The sequence below is a fragment of the Phoenix dactylifera genome, chromosome 4, assembly GCF_009389715.1.
Source record: "Phoenix dactylifera cultivar Barhee BC4 chromosome 4, palm_55x_up_171113_PBpolish2nd_filt_p, whole genome shotgun sequence".
Classification (NCBI taxonomy): Eukaryota; Viridiplantae; Streptophyta; class Magnoliopsida; order Arecales; family Arecaceae; genus Phoenix; species Phoenix dactylifera.
Window position 1 is genome coordinate 26,181,697 of NC_052395.1, and position 19,753 is coordinate 26,201,449.

At 38.1% G+C, this 19,753-nt stretch overlaps 1 protein-coding gene across 2 annotated transcripts; it reads right to left on the reverse strand.

Moving 5' to 3' along the window:
* Positions 1-16,291, reverse strand: LOC103717615 (arogenate dehydratase/prephenate dehydratase 1, chloroplastic-like). 2 transcript variants are annotated; one of them, XM_008806073.4, is made up of 11 exons: positions 15,464-16,291; positions 10,303-10,367; positions 10,106-10,198; positions 9,822-10,022; positions 9,667-9,735; positions 9,298-9,393; positions 8,629-8,706; positions 8,469-8,558; positions 8,311-8,378; positions 8,040-8,121; positions 1-546 (listed from the first exon to the last, which is right to left on the reverse strand). In XM_008806073.4, the coding sequence occupies exons 1-11, from the start codon at positions 15,774-15,776 to the stop codon at positions 490-492; spliced, it is 1,212 nt and encodes a 403-aa protein (XP_008804295.1). In that variant the 5' UTR covers positions 15,777-16,291; the 3' UTR covers positions 1-489. The 2 variants fall into 2 exon arrangements, with proteins under 2 accessions (XP_008804295.1, XP_008804294.1); XM_008806072.4 differs by having other exon boundaries at positions 9,667-9,747; positions 15,464-16,288.
* Between the last annotated feature and the right edge of the window lie 3,462 nt (positions 16,292-19,753).

Sequence of the window (19,753 nt, forward strand, 5' to 3'; positions counted from 1 at the left end):
GAATTTCAATATGCAGGTTCAAGAATAATAAATTAATGAAACTTGTGTCATAGCACATTTATAAGTGTCTCTTTAAGTTTTCATAATACCTATGATTGAAGGTAAATGAATGGAAAGCGAAAAAGATGATAAATTTGAGAAGTATCTCAGCAGTCCTGTGAACAAGTTCAAGCCAATGATTGGCCAATCAGCTGCTTAGTCTTCTCGAGGGGGGTTGCTGCATCAAGGAGGTATAGTAAGTTTCAAAAATAATTATACAAGTGTTGATGAAGCTGAATGATCCGCTCACAAAATCTCGAGCTGAACTCAGAAAGAGGAAAGATGTTGCAGTCGGATGCTCTTGCGCGGTTCATAGCTGCTACTAGAGTCCCCTTGCTCAACCTCTAGGGTAAAGCCTAGCAGTAAAGAATTTGGGTACGGATTGACTTTGTCTGGGCCCAACACAGCGATATAGAGAGGGCATATGTCCACAAAGTAGTCTCCAGATGTTTACAGAGATGTGTCCATCGGATAACAGCCGAGAACTCGAAGGAATGTTGCAAATTCCTACATAAGCACAATCATGTTTCAAGTGGAGATGGAAGAAACAATGAATTACCAACCAAAACCGTGTTAGAAGTACAATGACATGAAAATCTAGGTAAATAAGCATAGAGATTCTCATAACTAACCACTGTTTCATGGACATTCTGAATATTGAATGAACCACATAATTAACTAAATATACTAAATTGAAACAAATTAAAAGATTCTTCATGATTGCTGTCCACACAATACTACAAACTAATTAAGAAAAGGTAATAGAGAATGCTATAAAAACGAGATGGATGCACATAGAAATTGCCTAGATACAAGTTTCAAGTCATTATACCAAACAAACGTTTCCAGTAGCAAGTTTGCATCAATCTTCATCATAACATGCAAGAATTTCACTATTTGAGATTAAAGGCTATTGATAAACACATTAGTTGGATACAAGACTTTAAGAGCAATGTTGCTTTTAAGTTTCTAGAGTAGAAATGCAAATGCAAACTGAAGCATGACACCAAATCAAAGGGTGCTTGTATAGAACCAATGTAAAAATTCGTCATCAGATACAATCCATGCACACTCAAAATTAAAGTTACTTATGGACAGCACATACTTCCAATCTAGTTTTAAATATACTGAAACATCATTTAATTAATTTTGAATTGAAATGATGAAAACAAGGGGAAAGAATTTACTTCCATATGCTCCTTTGAACTATTCTCTGAGTACTATCAGTTGTTGCCTTATTATCATAGATGATACACTCAGAATAGTGAACTAGAAATCTATGACGTAATTCTCAAATATAAGAACTTCACATATTCCATGTGCCCTATATTTGTGCTATATCTTTATTCCGCCAACAGATGACTGCTATCACTCCAAGTTACATGGAAACTCCAACAAGTTGCCAAGTAATCAACATTTGCATGGGTCATTATCCTTAGATGCCAATAATTGTGAAGTACTTCCTTCTTCCTAGAGAACTGTTTCGCTAGAGACAGTCTACTTACAGAAGAGTAGCCTTACAGCACGAATGAACTAACTGAATCAGTGAGTAGAAATTATTAGAAGCAAGAGATATTTAAGAGTCAACTGGAGATATCAAATATGGATTTCGGTAAATGTAAAAAAAAATGTGGTAAATGTATTCATATATCTTAGAACAAAAAATCTACCAAAATCCCAAGCACCCACAATACAAATGGGTCTCTCTGTGTGTGCGTGCGCGCATGCACGTGTTTTTGTGTTGTCTGATAGCTGGAAAGTAGATAATGTCAATGTCCGTCAATAATGTCAGAGGGTTTTGGACAGAGTGATCTAGCTTGGTGCTTGTATAGCATGGTCAGATGGGCCCCCTGCCAGTAACAAATAAAAGACTTCTTCTTGATAGCCTTTCTGTTACTGACTAAAGAGTGATCACTTTTAAGGGTTGTGATGGATTCCCTTTTTGTTTGCAAAGTTTTTCCCTTCTTCAGATATAGTTGAGCATCTCTTAACATCAGGCTTAGCAGTAATAGCCTTACAGGGAAAGGACCAGTGAGTTACCAACTTGCCATCACAAGTTGTGACCCTGCATAAAAGCCCCTAAGAGCAAAATGAATTGTGCTTGAGGCATTAGGTGTAGCCTGTTCTATTTGCAAGGATCACATGGTGAATGCAGCATAGTTTTTACTAGTGGGCAGCAGGTACTTCACTACACTTTGGAAGCCTCCAACCAAAAAAGTTTTATATCATCCAGCCTTTGATGGTAAACTTTGTCCTCAAGTTGGTATTGCACTGAAGGAAGCTTGAATCCTAAGGTGGAGGTGCCAAACAATTGTTTGAGGTGGTGAAGGGGAATTTGATATTTGCACATTTGTCCAATATGCTTGCTGGACTATTTGGAGGGACTTAGAGGCCTTAGTAGGATCCTTTGTGTATTAGTGGTGGAGTGAAGCAGGTGGTATGTAGACTTCTTTAAGGTCAATAACCCATCAGCTGCTTGGCCTATGGAGGCTGAGGTGGTGGGGAATTTGGTCTGCTGAACTAGCCTATTAGGTTGACTTACCGGACCTTGGCCATTGATTAGTTTAGAGGATCACCTATGTTGTAGCAAAGTGTCATTTTGCCTTCCGTTTGGCATCAAAAGCACCCTATCTTGTTTATTTTAGACAAGTCATGAATGCTTGCTGTAACTACAATCAATAATCTAGATGATCCACATCTCAAACTAACTGAAATTTAAAAGAGCAAAAACGGAGGCAAAATCAGTATTTTCTACTAGGGCGGTGCTAGCAAATTTTTTTATGAAATCATAACACCATGGGGGTGTGAAATGAATAAAAGATAACAGAACAGCTCTCATAACTAAAATTATCTTTTGGCATTTCAATGCATATGACTGGTATGCCATGTATCTAACTAATAGATTTATCTGATGGACAGTCTCTGTCACATAATTTGCCATCATTTATTTAAGTGAACAACATAGCACATGATTTTATGGATGGTTGTGAATCTATCACATGTGATGCACATGAAACACATGGTACTATAAATTATGATGAACGGTCCAGATATGATACAAGAAATGATGGAATTGCATTGTGATTCAATTTGATACACTATCTACCAAGGAAGGAGATTGGTTCGAGGAAAATAAAAAAAAATGAGTACGGTGGTACTGCTCACTAAAGTTAGCCGAACCGGGACCGGGATCCATACCGGTCGGCGGCCGGTATGGTTTGGTACTACTTCAGTACCATACCGTGTCGGTACGGTAGGGCGTGACGGTTCTGTACCGGCACGCCCATTTTTTTTGGAGTATTTCAAGTTGCTTTAATTGGTAATTACTCTTTTTGAACTTTTTTAATGATTTTAAGTCTAATATAATGCTTTTTGATATTTTTTGATATTTTTATGATTTCGGTTTAACCTAAATGATACATCTTATTGTTTTAAAATGATACAAATTATAAAATGATTAGTGAGATGTTGCATGCTACAAGGAACAACATTAAATATCCTCAAATCAAGTAGTGAGGTAAAAATTATAAAATAATACAACTAATCACATATATTTAAAGTACTACATACCGATATCTAAAATCGAGTTGAGTGGCGATGCCTCTCGTAGATGTCCGAATCATTAGCATAGTCAGGAGGCACATTAGCCCACCCTTCTAACCAAATGGCGTTTTAGTCTGGTATGTTCACCCCATAAGGAACACGCTCCGAGTTATAAGCACTCTCGGATCTCTCGCTGAAACTCTGGCTCTGAGAGATATCCTCTGGCTGATAAACTGGCTGATGAAACGACTGTGAAGGGGCCCATCCGAATAAATCGGCAGCAAAATTCGACCCCTAAGATGCTCCAAATTGCGTAGGATAGTAGCCACCGGAAGATGCCTCAAACGCACCATATCCATATACGTATCTGTATGGGTCATAGGTTGCATGTGGCTGCGGATAATAGGATCTAATATACGACTCGGAACTTGATACGTCTATAAATTCTACTCCATGTGCGAGATCATCTGCAATTGCATCGTGTCTTGCTGAATGACCTCAAGGAGCCCAGTCAGGCTCCACTAGATCGTGCATCGTGGTTTCTATTCTGTGTAGCATGAGTAAACTATGATTCATCGATAAATCGAAGATTACCCTGCGGCTGTGTCTCACAAACGGTGGTCTCCTATCCTCCGCTGCCTTTCTGGCCAGCAAATCCATGACTATCAAAACTGCTGCTCCTGGTCTCTGAATCTGAGTGATTTGACTCCTCGACACTCTCTATTGGGGCTACAGGTGCCTTTTGTTTTTTTTTTTTGTGCGCTGGGCAGCCTTCTTACCCTTTGTGCCCCTCTGCTTGCCTATGTTCGAAGGATGTATATCATCGTCTTGATCGAGTCGACCGGATAGCATAGTGGCCTCATCTAAGCATTTCTCGATCATTTCTCTGAGAGGATGTCTCGAACAAGGAGTCATGTGGTGATTAGCTACTCTATAGATGTGACTGATCAGCTGGAAGGATGCATGGAATATTGCTCTCTACCCATTGCCCTGCATCGACCCTAGCCTCACTGGTTACGAAATTGAACGGTCGTAGAGGCGATTCTCGCTCATCAAGCTACGGCTCCTACTGCTGGCCCACAAGCCATCCGATTATAGGATCATCCTCGTCATCAACAAAAGCACTATGGATCGAATCTGTATATTTAAGCTCAACTTCCTCCTATATACTTGATCTGTATACAAGCCATCCGATAATAGGATCAACTTCCTCCCATGTACTATGTTAATAATAGAAGATATCAGTTAACGTATACATGTCACTTAAGTTAACTTTTCTCTTTTAGACATAGGATCGTGACTTCTGGATTAGGCTCCATCTTATAAATCATATTATGCAGAGCAACCAAAAATTCATTATCCATATCGATTCCAGCTACGGTGTACTGAACCTCAAGCTTAGATAGTATTTTGCAAATAGAGTTCATTATTGTCTTAATAAAATTGTACAAGTACAGGAACAGTCTAATTTTCAATGTTCTTGCTTACCTGCTAGATGCGAGTTCCTACTCATTTGGTAGTCCCACTGCCACTCAATGATGTTGCTGTACTCCATGCATCGGATCTGCCTCGATGATCTAAGTTTTTGCTCTCTCCATCATGTGATACAGAAAGCCCATCGCGGGGTATCTCTTCGTTATCCGCAGCTCGAAGCACTCATACAATGGTCTGATAGCCTTCACTAAAGCAGTGGCCTGCTGCCAAAATGTCTGCTTCGTTACCAAGTCCTCGACAATGCTTTCTTCAGTGCCAGCCATCGCATATCTACTTTTCTGTCACTCGAGACTGACAAACATCTGACGTAGGACTGCTTTCTTCTCAAGAAGGCTATCAAGTACAACGTATTTGGTAGCAAACCATGTGACTCCTGATCTCAAGATCTCTCACCTTGGATACCTCCTTATGAGTGAAAGTACCCACGTATGGCTATAAATATATCTGGTAATGGTTTGAGCTGTCTCCACTGCCTGTTGTAGCCTACAAATTTTTGCAATACCCATCAACATGAGGTCAATACAATGTGCAACATATGGAGTTCAGAAAATATGTAGTCGCCGCTCCTTCAAAATCTCTTCGGCAGCCTTATATTGTGGCCCATTATCAGTGATGATATACACGACATTCTTTTCTCTTACCTGATTAATCACCTCCACCATTAGTTTGAGGACGTACGTAGCATCGTGTACCTGATCAGAAGCATCAACCAACTTATGGAAGAAAGTCTTCGTATTATAATATATCAGAAAGTTGGTAATGCTTCGCTTGGTAGAACTGATCCATCACACATCACTATCAGTCATATGCGGGCTACTTGTTTTTGTATGAGGCAATTCATTTCTGTAGCTTCTTATTACTGTCAAGAAGCTTACCGTAGATGTCCTTCAAGCCTGAAGGATCTATATCGGGACCGGCAGCCTCTATGACAAAAATGACACATCTATAATACGTATTATCTGCCATATTCACTAGGATATGGTTGAAGTGGAATCAGGATCCAATAGCTCACCATATATTCTTCTTCAGCATTGAGTCAACCCTCTGCTGTTTCAAATCTCTGCTGAGAAAGACGTGGATCTAAATCATGAATTTCTATTTCTGGTGGAATCTCTTTGGATGATTTTTTTTTGCTACCAAAAGCCTTCAGCATAGATGCAATATGGCCACCGCCTCTACTGACAGCCTTTCTAGATGAGGACATCCTCCTAAACTCTGGTCATCTGGAGCAGACGCCTCCTCTAACTCTTTAGATTGATAGGAAGGTGGCACTGTCGCTCGACGGTTCATCTCCGCCTTCTTGGAAATTCTCCTTTTCGCTACTCTAAAATTAGCTAAGTGCTTCTTCATCAACTGTCGAATCTTGTGGACATTTCTGGCACATAGATACGTCGGAGTAACCACCAGCTAAGTGCTGCTTTAATTTGGTTACTCCTCATTTTTTGAACTCTGTGTTGCACCAATTGCACTTCCAATGGTGCTGACCTAAGAGCATTTACTAATGATTTCAACCAATGTCACGCTATGGCTTTTTTTCTTGATGACTATTCCTGCAGGTTTGCCAACTACATCAATTTATCAATTATTTTAAAATAGCAAAATTTTATTACGATGGAGATAATTTTTTATCAAAAAATATATCTGATTATAATACTATTTATTTATTTATTTATTTATTTATATATTTTTAATAAATTTTAAATTTAAAGATATGTTTAAAAATCATAAATTCATAAAAATATGTTTTCTACTTCAAAAATTACTTCTTAATTATGTAATACGTACTACTAGTTTTTTTATATTTTTTGGTATTATTTATATATTTTTAATTATTTTTTGAATTTAAAAATAATTTTTAAATATAAATATTTTTAAAAAATAATTTCAGCTCAGATCCATGTAGAACCTAACAATGGATGCTATATATATATATATATATATATATATATAGGCCTTTGGGCATGCATCGAAAGCTACTTATTTCTCAATTTTTTCTAAACTTAAGCCTAGACCGCTGTGCGTATGATCGCATCAAAACTTGAATAAATGAAGACCAAATTTTGCTGGAGAGTAGCTTGTATTCCCCTAAATATGATTCTGATTTTACAATTTTTTTAATATTTATATTTTTATTTTTTAATCCAAAAATATATTTTTAATTTTTTTAAAATTATATATAATCCAAAAATCATCCATAGATCTATATCATATAATAAAATTAAGCCTAAATAAAAAATTTTGGCATGATCTCTCTTTATTTTGCAATTTTTGAGCTATTTTTTCAAGCCTCCTAAAAAATAAAAAAATGAGATAGAAAAGAGGAAACACAACTTAGGCTTGGATCTTTCTTTTGAAGTACTGAATTGGTATGATTTTTGACCTGGTGAGGAGGAAAGGCGGAAAGGCCGAACGGCCGCTTATAAATGTTGTTGAAAGGCCTCCTTGGGCCTTCCCAACAATATTATAACACCACACAAACCAAAAGAGAGGAGGCCGGTTCAGAATTGGGTCGACTCAGACCGGTTCGCACTGAGTTCGAACAGAACCGGTCGGTTCCGGTCGGTTCGAGGCCGGTTTCGACTAGTTCGGGGCCAGAACCAAATCCAAATGCCAAGCCGACCCGGTTTCCAACCGGTCGGCACGGTACGGGCCAAACCACCCGGTTCAGCCTGGTTTGGCATTCCATGCTGCTCGCTATTCCTAGATAAACTTATTGAATAGAACCTAGTAGGACTGTAGAAAGAAGTATATGTTCCATCACTGCAAGCATATCTTTTTTTAATATAGCAATTGTTATATAAGTTGACGAACTCCTTGCTCATAAAGATATCGAGCATTTTCAGCAAGGTATTAAAATGTTATCAAGAAGAAGAAGGTATTTTTGCATATTTAAGCATTCAGTATAATTTATACATCAAAAAACATAATAAAAGATAAATGGTCAAAGATAATAGACTTCCAACCTGCAGGTGAGACAAGGCATTTTGTGCACGGGGCTCGGCCATTGATGCTTCAAAATCAATGTAGAAAAGATAATCAAAGTACCTAAGAACAAAAATTGTCACTTGGGTTGCATGGAGAAATGTAACTACAAAGGATGAGCTACAGTAGTTCTTCTAATAACAGAAGTTTCTTACAGGATAAAAATAGATAGCAAAATGTCACATGCGAATGAGATCGCCAAAGGTAAGTACCATAGAATTACAAGCAGCACAATAAAATAGCAATACTTACTTTGCAGTACCATAATTTGAATCGTCAACCACCCTTAAAGGTCGCTTTCTTTGGGGCCTGCTTTCAATCTGTGGTTGCACTAACAAAATTGTCATGATTTCAATAAAAAAAAACTTAATCATACTGAACGTGACAATGTCAAATTCTATGTCAGATACCTTTGTCAGATTAATACTCCTTAGTGCAAAGACCGCCAAGGCTTTAAATAATACTCCAGGACCTTCTTCAAGAGTGAAGACAACACTTGTCTGAAAAGATTAGTAAAAATTGTCTCTTCATTCCTTCCATAACATTGTATTTGAACAAAATGGCATATACCTTAAAGGGCCTATCTGTTCTTGGAATTATAGGCTCCCTGGCCAAAATAAGAAAACGAGTAATGTTGTCGGAGGTATCCTGCCATCATCAACACAACATATCAAAATAGACAATCATACCAGAAACAGTAGCACCTATGTTACATGGCCTTGCATAACTGTATTGGGTGCCTTTGTGGGTATGTAAGTGTTAAATTCTTTTAGTAACTTAAAAATTCCTTCTCGTGGAACCATACTAAAGTGTCATACAGGTACCATCTCTACTCGGGTGCACATGCTTAAGCTAAACAAAGGATCCAGATAAAATAGGATAGCACTGGAACGAAAAAGGACTGAAAGGGCTCCTGAAGGAAACAAAAAAGAAATGACTAATTGAGAAAAAAATGCAGAAATAAAACTTAGTAGTAGCTCCAATCTATGATTGAAAGAATGAACTGACACAATTTAACTAAAGCTTACAAGAAGAGCAGAGTAAAAACATCTAAGTATCAATCTAGAGTACATGAATGCTATATAGTCCAATATTTTCATGTTTTGAGTTGAACATTATTAAAATCATATGAACACGATGCTAATCATGATAATTATAGTGTCATCTTCTTAAAGAGAACTAAGAAAAATAAATGTGCACGCAGGTAAAATGGTAATTAGTAAAAAGAAGATTCACTGCCTGAATCATTTCTTCAACTATCCTAAGCCCATATATTTCTGCAGCTCGGGCACTTGCAATTGCTCCAGCATCCTTTAGACCATTTGAGGCTACAAGCTGAAAAAGAACTCCATAAGTTTTTTTTTAAAAAAAGAGGGAATATTTGTGGTTACCATTGACTAAAATAAATGCATAAAAAAAATTAATGTGAGCGGAATGAGCAGGGCATGCTTTGGACGAAGCAATCTGTTATCGGGCAATCTTATTGGGAATAACGGGGACATCTCTAAATACTCAAAGTTCCATATCCAAAGCAAGTTTTCAAGAAACTGGTCCAGTTTTAGCGAAATCTACTCTACAAGGTTGTATTGATTGGTTGAAAGGAACTACCTGAGCAGCGAGAGCAGTATCATCAATGCTTTCTCGAATAACACCTAACTTGCCCAATGCAATCTCACACTGAGCAAGCGCCTGCAAGTGATAAGGAGTTAGATTGAATTCTAAAGACTGAGGCATTTTGACAATAAGTTGAGTAAAAAATCAACCTGTGGGTGGCTTAAAACACGTTTTAGCTCCTCCTTTTTCACGCCTGGCAGAGCCATAAGGCAGTGATTAACAGCCATTTGCACCTCACCCACAATGTGCAGCCTGTGGCAGAGAAGCAAGTCATAGTTCCTATGAATACTTCCGCCTACAGAATTCTCAATTGGAAGAACTGCTTTATCAACTAGCCAAAGTTCAACAGCCTGCCAGTTACAAAATCAGCTTAACATGGTAGTAGTTCGAAGATTGATAAATTTAAATGATCTGAAAAATGTTTGTTTTGAACCTTGAATGCAACTTCAAACTGTTCACAGGGCACAGCTACACACTGTGGGTATGCTTTGAGGGCAGCTGCCTCACTGAATGCACCCGGAGAACCCTGAATTAAATTATAAACCATAATAAGAATATTGTGCATGATTTGCTGAAGATGCTACCCAAATACAAAAACATAGAACATGATCAGGCAACTAAGAGTTATACCTGATATGCTACACGCACATTAGATCCATGGCTAGAAACAGTTAGATCAGTTAAAGATAATGGTTCTGCAATTTTAAGAGAGTAACTATTAATATAAGCAAAGGTGGTAAAACTTGAAGAATCTTGATTTCAAGATAAAATCAAATGGAAATTTCAAGAATTAGCCCAAACACCTATATCTATTTTCAACTTTTGTCCAAGATTGTCAAAATCAGTAGGTGCCCTTATGGCGACATGATCCTTGCATTGCCTAAGAGACTAGGCGTTAAAAAGGCACTCACCTAAAGAGAGCAAGGCACTGATTTAAAAAAGGGTTCAAAAATGTGTTAGATATATATATTATATTTATCTCAAACAATACAAGCATTATAAGATTAGTTGTTCCAGTTTCAATATCAAAAATCATAATTGTCATGTACATTAGATATCATGTTTCACATCTTTAGAAACATCATATCCAAACTCCACTTCCCATATCATATTTTAAATGTAAGTCTAAGTCAGCAAAAATAAACCATTGGACATCCTTTAGTAGCTTCAAAATTCAAACATGATGACAAAACACCACTTCCCAAAACATGTTTAATGTTCCTAAATAGAACATAGCACAAAAAAGGAAATCATTAAACATCCTAGAGTAATTCTTTATTCACAAAGACTCTTACAGACTAAATGAGCCTCAAAACTAATAAAGGTCTAAAAGAATGGGCAAAAAAGAAAGGAAGAATACTACCTGATATTGGAGAAGTGCTTATCTCAAAGCCTCCTGCTTTGTCCCAAGCACTCGCCTAGGCATTGTTTTAGTAAACTTGCCTTGCCTGGGAACTATTGAGGCACTCAGGGACTTCCAGATCTCACCTGAGCACCTAGGCGAGTGCCTGGAGCACCTTTGACAATACTGCTTTTGTCCAAGTATTTCAATAAAACTACAACCAAACTAAGCTTTATATAAATTGAAAATTATGCAAATGTTTATTTCAGCATCCACTTTAGCACACACTAAAAACTAAGTATTTAATAAGAGATTTAACAACTCAAAATCAATGATGGGTCATACTATTGGAAATGAACACTGTTGATCTTAATCTACCCTGCTGAAAATGTCTAGAAACTAACAAATCTTACATTTGAGTTGTCTCCTAACTATAAATCAAACTTGTGCACAATTAGACGGCATTAATTGTTTTATTGTGCTAAAACACATGATAGGGAATAAAAATTGAATTCACGCCATCAATCATGATGTACACAGCTAAAACATGCATAGATTGAATCTAATGAGTTTTGAGCAGGCAAAGAAGGAAAGAAAAAATCATAGTAGCCAAAAAATTAAATGAACTAATAACCTTAGCATTTCCAAATAGGAGCATAAAAAGATCAATTGTCATTAAATGAGTTTAAACATGAATGTATTGGTTAACTTTTAAGAATTAAAAAAATGCCGCTTTAAATGCAATATCTCAAGGTCTAGACAAAACGGTGATTCCAGATTACTTACTTGAAAATAAATGTCGTAACTTACTTTATGAGGTGGACGTGTTTGCCAAGCCCATGTGTATGTATTTATATTAAGATTCCCACCAAAGGTTTAAATCACAATATTGTCGAGTTCACCTCCCTAAATGTGATATTTAGATATGCATGATATGATTGCATATCCGTGGGAAACCTATAATCAGAATGCTAAAAGGATTGAATTAAATGAGTCATAACTGTAAAAATTGCAAAAAAAGAGAAAACAACAGAAAACACTTATTCATATGCTAAATTATTAAAGATAATAGCAAATAAGTTGCAATATATTAAATACTGTACTTAAATAGCAAAATACACCAAAACCAACTTGATAAACTATCATAAAGTAATTCAAATTACAACACTACTTGATCAGTATCATAAGCTATACAATCTTTAATTTATTTATGCGAAATGTACCAAAACAAACGATAACATTGGCAACAGTGAATTTAGGTAGCTGTAAGTTTAAACAAACAAACGAGTGCAGTTTATTCTACAAGACATCTATATGGCAGTCTAGATGTCCAATCTTGATATTCCCTAATCATGATGCTGGATAGCCTAAAATTTCTATATCGAATGAGGTCATAAACCACATGCAGTTGTGATTGATTTAAGTATATTGTATCCCTCATTTTTGGTGATTTGTCACTCAAGTAAACCCTTTTTGAATTATCCCATCAAGATTATTTCTTCAGAGCTCAACCTAGCATAAAAAAATGATCTATGGAAGGATTTTAGATTTTACACTGGCGCACTAAGAATTGGTACACCTATACAGAATTCCTCGCAACTGCAATGTTAGAAATGAGTGACCCTCATGAAGTGTAAAACACCGTGTGGTGGGGTAAGGAAACCTAAGTGGAATAAGTAAAAAGTATTTGAATTATTCAAACTATCTCTTACTTGCATTAGAATGAGATGCTCTTGTTTGTTCAGCCTAACCTTCCAATTAATTGAAAAGGACCTTTTGTCCTGCTTACAGTTTGGCTATATTTTTTATAGTATCCATGCTAATGTATAATTTATTTCTTTTCAAGGAGTAATCTCAATGAATTTCAAAGACAGCACTGCTTCCTATTTCTAGCAGTCCTATTGTTCTCCGTAATAGTTGGTAAATCCTAATTGATATCTAAAAAAAGGCAGGTTTATGTTTCACAAGCTTGAAAAGCACCAATAAACGTATACCTGGAAGTATGAAGTAACAAGCATTAAACAAACTTTTTTCAGCATGCCTATAGTTTACCACTTTTGTTGGAAATAAGTTCCTAGAAACTACTTGATCGCTAAGGAATAGTCTTTAGTTCAGGCATTTGCTTGGATTAAACATATTAAATCGATGAAATTTTTCTGAAAATATCTGTAACATGTAACATGAAAGCCTTAGAGTCTGGCACGCTGAGGCTGGATGCGTTGGACTCTGAGGCCTTTTTAAGTGAAGCTCTGAACCCTATATCACCAATATAAGAAATCCTGCAGTAACAAAAAAGAAGGACTAGTAAGCATGGAGCGCATATCTTTATAGGAGTCTGCTTCATGTCACCTCCTAAAAAGATTCTTGGAGGAGCACAATCAATGATGCTTCCTCTAATGACCATTCAATGTGCCAAATACTAGTTGAATATTAAAAATTATAATCTTTTATAACTCTAGCAGCATATTTAAGATGCATAAAGCAACCATTTTGAACATTAAAGGACATGGGGAAAAATAATAACTTTGTATTAAAACAGAGAGCAGGTATTCAAGTTCAGAGTGACAAAGGATGATAAGAAGATTGATATGTATTCATAAATGTCATGAGTTTTGTATGTGTTAATTTATAGTTGAGTATGCACATGAATACCATATTTATATGGTCAACTTTTAACTGCATTGTATGGGCCAGTGCGCAGAAATATCAGACCAGAATGTTGGCAGGTAAGTTCACAATGGCACGAAAATAGAAATAAAAAAAAAGTTACAATAGTACTATAAAACAATTTTGACTTTTACTAAAGCAATTATCTGAGGACAACTTCCGCAGGAAACAACAAAGCTCTTAGAGGCAGATTTCAGGAAAAAGTTAAATAGTAAGGGCCTGTTTGGAAAATCCTGCTGGATCCTTGGGATTGGAAACAGAATTTCTACTATTAGATAACATGAGGCATGGCCTGGCCCCCCATGTCAACTGGGTTTCCCGTAGGGGAAAAAGAAAGACCTGCAGAGGCAATTTTTCCTCCCTGTACTATTCGGGCCTCTCCCCCACCAAGCCTCACCCTCTCCCTCTCTCCTTCTCTCCGATCTGAGGTTGCCAATCTCATGAATCCTGCTGGATTGCACAGGATTATCAAAACAGGCAAGAACGATTAGGAGAGTTAGAAGTACTGCTACTTTTCAAGTGAAAGAATAATTTGGCATATCAGGAGTTTTAAGGTTAAAGGAAATGGATGATTGAACTTCTGAAAAGCACTTCAAATGTAAATTAGATCTCAAAGAATCAAAATGGACAGATGGTGATTCTTCAGTAAAACAGCATGTGCCATCATTGATATGCAGTTCTTTTAACAGCTTGCCAATCGACAAAACCAAGATTAATGTTTTAAATCATAGGCAAGGACACTGAGTTCTAGTTTGTTGATGAAACATTGGTGAAGCATCTGCGGTCACCTAACTTTAGGCCCATGTATTTAAAACCTTGAATGAAATGGTAAGTAACTCATATATGTTCGAATTTAGTGGATGGTATGATTGATATAAAGGTTCTATTTGCACAATCAGACATTTATTTTGAAAGAAGTAGGGGTCCCATTTATTATAGCACAAAGAAACTAAGTGTTGGCTAATATCATAAAAGAAAAATCTATAGGCAACCAATTGCATGTATACAAAAGAGCATTGAGTGTTTCCTTCCTTTCCTTTTTGTGTCATTCTAACTGATATTGTAAGCAACTCATTAGCACATTTAGAATCCGTGGCCCAGAGCTAGCATTTATAGGAACACTGGTCCCTGCATCGAGAGCCCATAGCCATGCCAGTTAGGTAAATATCTGAAAATTCTCCAGCTAGGATATTTCTAGTTGCTACTATGGCACCCACAATCATCAAGTTGCCTATCAGGAAATTGATCATGCCTACAGGATGATGACAATATCAACACCAACGGTGTTCTTTAATGTTTTACACTTCCGAATTCGTATTAATTGCTGGAGTTAATGAAGACTTGTCTTTTTACTGTGACCAAACAGAGATATTCCTGGATACTTTTGGTTGCCAGAGGGAAGTATGGGAAGAGAAAAGACTATGAACATCATAATTTGAAACTTTATATGAAGTTGCAACTTTTCCTCGTTTTTGAGGATAAGTTGAATTTCACAACAAAAAATTAATGTCTAAAAACTTTTTCCCCTTAATAGATCATGAGTTGGCCTGTCAAAGAACATGCAAAGCTTCATCACTTTGTACATATTGAACTGCATTCTACGGATAAATTCCAAGAATTAAAATCGATACTTGGTTAAAACATCCAAGCAAAATTCACAATCAGAGAGTATCTAATAAATAAGAAAAACTCCAGGCTAGTCATGAATACCAAAAAACAATCACAAGACACAAAATAAGAAAAGAAAAAAGGGAAGTTCTAAATTCCAAACCAAGAACCCACTTGGGAGATCCCTGTTCAACTTCCTGGGCTGCTGCTCTGCACCCCTATTCCCCGCCCCTTCATTGACCTCTGATGAAGGAGGCGCTGATGACAAGTCCTCATCTTCGACAGGCTTCACATCCTCCACAGGCTTCACGCCCTCCACAGGCTTCGCGCAGACTCCCGCGCATTCCGACCTCCCTTCGGCTCTCGACACCTCCAACCTCCAATTCGGACCCGCTGCCGCAACGGCATCAGACCTCCTACTTCCAAGATCTCCCCGCCCTGTCCGGCAGAACCCCCCAACCCACGTCCCCATCGCCTTCACAGCCATCGCTCTCCCCCGCTCCCAGTCTGCACCCCCCTCAGACCGGCCAAGGATGCGTCATGCGGATCAAGAAGCCAAGGAGAGATCTTTCCAAGGGTTTTGGCTGGTGTTGAAGGGATGGTGGGCAGAGGTAGGCGGGCGGATCGCTGGCAGCACGTAGTTTTCAGAGGAAGAGGCGAGAATAAAAGGAGATAAAAAAAGGAGGCGGTTTTTGGTTTTGGGTGGGAAAAAGTGGGGCAGAGAGGAAGGGTTTAGCGACGCGGTAAATGCGAAGTGGGGAAGGGGTAGAGAATGAAGAAGCGAACAAAGGCGGCGGAAGGCAGCCCGGCGGCGGAAGGCAGCCCGGCGGCGGAAGGCAGCCCGGCGGCTGAAGGCAGCCCGGCGGCGGAAGGCAGCCCGGCGGTGGATCCTCTTTGATGCGCGGATACAGCGGACGGAGCTGATATTTATAGTTTGCGGGATCCACCCGGCAGCGTTTTTTCTGCTGAGTTGGCGGTCGGCGCCAACCTTCCCCCAGATCTTTTCCTCTCCATGCTTAACCAGGAGCCTTTGGAATCCGACCTTCTTTTGTTGCTGGATTATTTTTTATTGTTGTTTTTGTATTTCCATTACTATACAAAAACTAACGAGATTTTTACAAAATTTCTGTTTCTTTTGTTTTCCTTCTCGATTTTTTTTTTTTTAAAGTACTAAATCTTTGCTTCCAAAAATCTCTGAATGTTTTACAAGTAGTTAAAAAAAATAAAAAGATTTTATCATAAATATCTTTTTGTTTAATTTATTTTTTGGATTTTTCAAAACAAAAATGGAAACAAGAGTAGTATCAAATAGGCTCTAGGATTTTCACAATAATATTAGGTGTTTGTGTAATTTACTAATTTTCTACATAAAATTTAAAAAATTATAAATAGATGTACAACTACTATGCTATTGTTCAAGTTGCGCAGTTTTTATAAAGTATGGGGTTACAATTTCTCTATTTTCCATAAAAATATATAAAAAATTGCAATTATTTAATACATTTTTTAAAATTTTAAGGTTGAAATAGACATTCAGCGGCTACTGAGGGAGCATGATGTCTTCTAAATTGTGCATGTGTTCCGAAAGGCAAACAGAGCTACTGATTGAGTCGCCCTTGCTGCTCATCATTCTGGAGATATTCTATGAATCTGCTTTGTATCTGTTCTTTTATCTTTATGGAGTATTTTATCTTTTGATTCAGATGGCAGTGCTCATGCGAAACTAGTGTGAACCATCAATGTACCTAAAAGAAAAAAAAAAAAAAGAAATAGATAAAGAACAAGGGCTCAATTCATACATAGTTCTTTCTCCCTTAGAAAACGAATTTTCATAACGGAGTGTAAAGTCACCGTGTTTCTTGTGGCTTTACGACTACCGACATGGAAAGGTTTTTTTTCAAAGTGATGGTGATGTCCTTGTCGATTAAGATTGCGTGGCTGCATCAGCATATGATGAAATGATGAAAAGATCTAGAGGATGATTTGTTGAATATTTATTCTTCATTATCTTTACCAGATGACCGATAGCAACCTTGCCATTGATGACTTGGATTTGTCTCTGAACCGGTCCTGATTCTGCCTGTGCCTGTGCTTGGGATCCTGTAGCCTGTAGGACGGTGGAGACTTTGGTGATGTTGCGACTCTTGTTGCTATATTCCAAAGTCTCTTTGGTCACTGCTATACCTAACGAGCTTGATGGCCTCCTCTACACGGATGACTTCGAGACAAAATGATATTTGTTTAGGGTGTCATACAGCAAAGCAAATGGGTCAGTAGGAATTAAGTGGGAAGTGACATGAATCCTTCCATAGCTTGTTACCTACTACGGGTAATAACGTTTAGCGTGTTGGACTTCAAGGTTGTTGTGCTTGCTTCGGTTCTAAGGCTTTGCACCAAAGTCATAAGGTCCATTTGAAAGCGATATTGATGACCTTATCGAGGTCATGGAAAACGAAGGCCGGCCCCCCATCATGAGGTATTGTCCACTCTAAGGGGTCCGTGTAGGTACTACACTCTCGCACGGTTTTGTCCCTTCGATGCAGGATCTAGTCCCACTACCAAAAGGGTCTTCACTTTGGGAAGGGAACAATCCCCTTATAAGCACGACCCCTTTCCGCTCTCAAGCAGTATGGGACTAGTTTGGTCCCTGCCCCATCCACCCCTCAACAGTACCGCCCCAGCAGGAAGGGTCGTGCGAGGGAGTTTCGGTGGGGCTCTCAATGAAAGCATTAACTGTTGAGGTCACGGAAAACGAAGATCGGCCCCTATCGTGAGGTATTGTCCACTCGGGAGGGTTCGCGCAGGTACTACGCCCTCGCACGGTTTTATCCCTTCGATGCAGGATCTAGTTCCGCTACCAAAAGGGTCATCACTTTAGGAAGGGAACAATCCCCTTATAAGCACGACCTCTTTCCGCTCTCAAGCAACATGGGACTATTTTGGTCCCTGACCCATCCATCCCCCAACAGTACCGCCCCAGCAGGAAGGGTTCGGTGGGGCTCTCAATGAAAGCACTAACTGTTGAGGCCACGGAAAACGAAGATCGGCCCCTATCGTGATGTATTGTCCGCTCGGGAGGGTTCGCGCAGGTAATGTGGAATCTAGTCCCATTACCAAAAGGGCCCTCACTATGGGAAGGGAACAAACCCCTTATAAGCACGACCCCTTTCCGCTCTTAAGCAGTACGGGAGTATCTTGGTCCCTGCCCCATCCGCCCCCCAACAGACCTCTTCAACAACTTAGGCTCACTGGTTGGCAGACCAAATCATGATTTCAAAAATTTTTGTGGTGATTACTAATGTTATTCGTTTGCTTTGAATTAATGCAGATATCTTGCAGCGATTTAGAACGAACGTTGACCGTTTTCAGCATATAAACATGCAGGATGCTTTGATCTAAATGTTAATAGTTCTTAATAAGATGTTATAATGTTGAAAGAGCTGCTCCAAATTTGTGCCCCTAGGTGCAACCCAAAGCGTCCGCAATTGGTGTGGTGCACATTGGAGAGGATGTAATTTCTCCAAGACTGCATGTTGACCTGATCTGGATAGCTTAGCCTCTTAGGTCAATGTTCAGGTCGTTTCAATTTAACAACCACCATTGATCCAAGTCTAATGAACCCCTCTCACGGGTTTCAACGGCATATCTATTTCAAGTTAAATAAATTTAGGCAAAATTACGTGCAGAAGAAGGTAATTGCCAAATCCCCAGGTGGCTAGGCTATGTCATGTTCCTTAATGCCAGATTAGGTCCAACCACATAAGCAAGCACGGACTAGGCTCCAGTCTACAAATGAAATATTCAGTTCAGCTAATAAGAAACTAGGCCTAGTCCAATTAACCAGTTCAAATGTAAGAGTTAAAGTAAGAGAATAACTAAAAGAATAGAGCCTTATTTAAAAACCCTCGCACCTCTTTCACCTCACCACCAACAGGTTTTGCCGACCACTACCGCTTGACCATTGTTGGTACCTTCTCTTTCTCCTCTTGACTCCGAACGGTCATAACTCACAGTGCCTATCAGAGATTTCAGTTGAGCGCTCGCCGGAGTTTTAGGTTATAAGAGGAATTATCGAAATTATTTGAACCTATTATTTGATTTCGCTTGCAAGATAAGCAATGATTTATCTTTTCTAGATTTATTTATTTATATAATATCATTTTTATATGGAATAAATTAGTAAATAATTTATATATTATTTATGAATTTTATAAGGTGATGTTTTAAATAAACAATAGATATGTAATCTGGAATAATAATTTTCGGGCTATTGTTATATTGTTTACTGATGATCTTATATTATGTATGCATATTTTGATTAGATTATGATATATATAAATCCGAAGAATTAGCTTGACTCGAACATTTATCATGAGAGAGTGACTGGAGATAAGATTTTTGATATCTCTATTTAAACTAGATTTTATTTTAGAATTGATACAAAATTTTAAAATATTATTGATT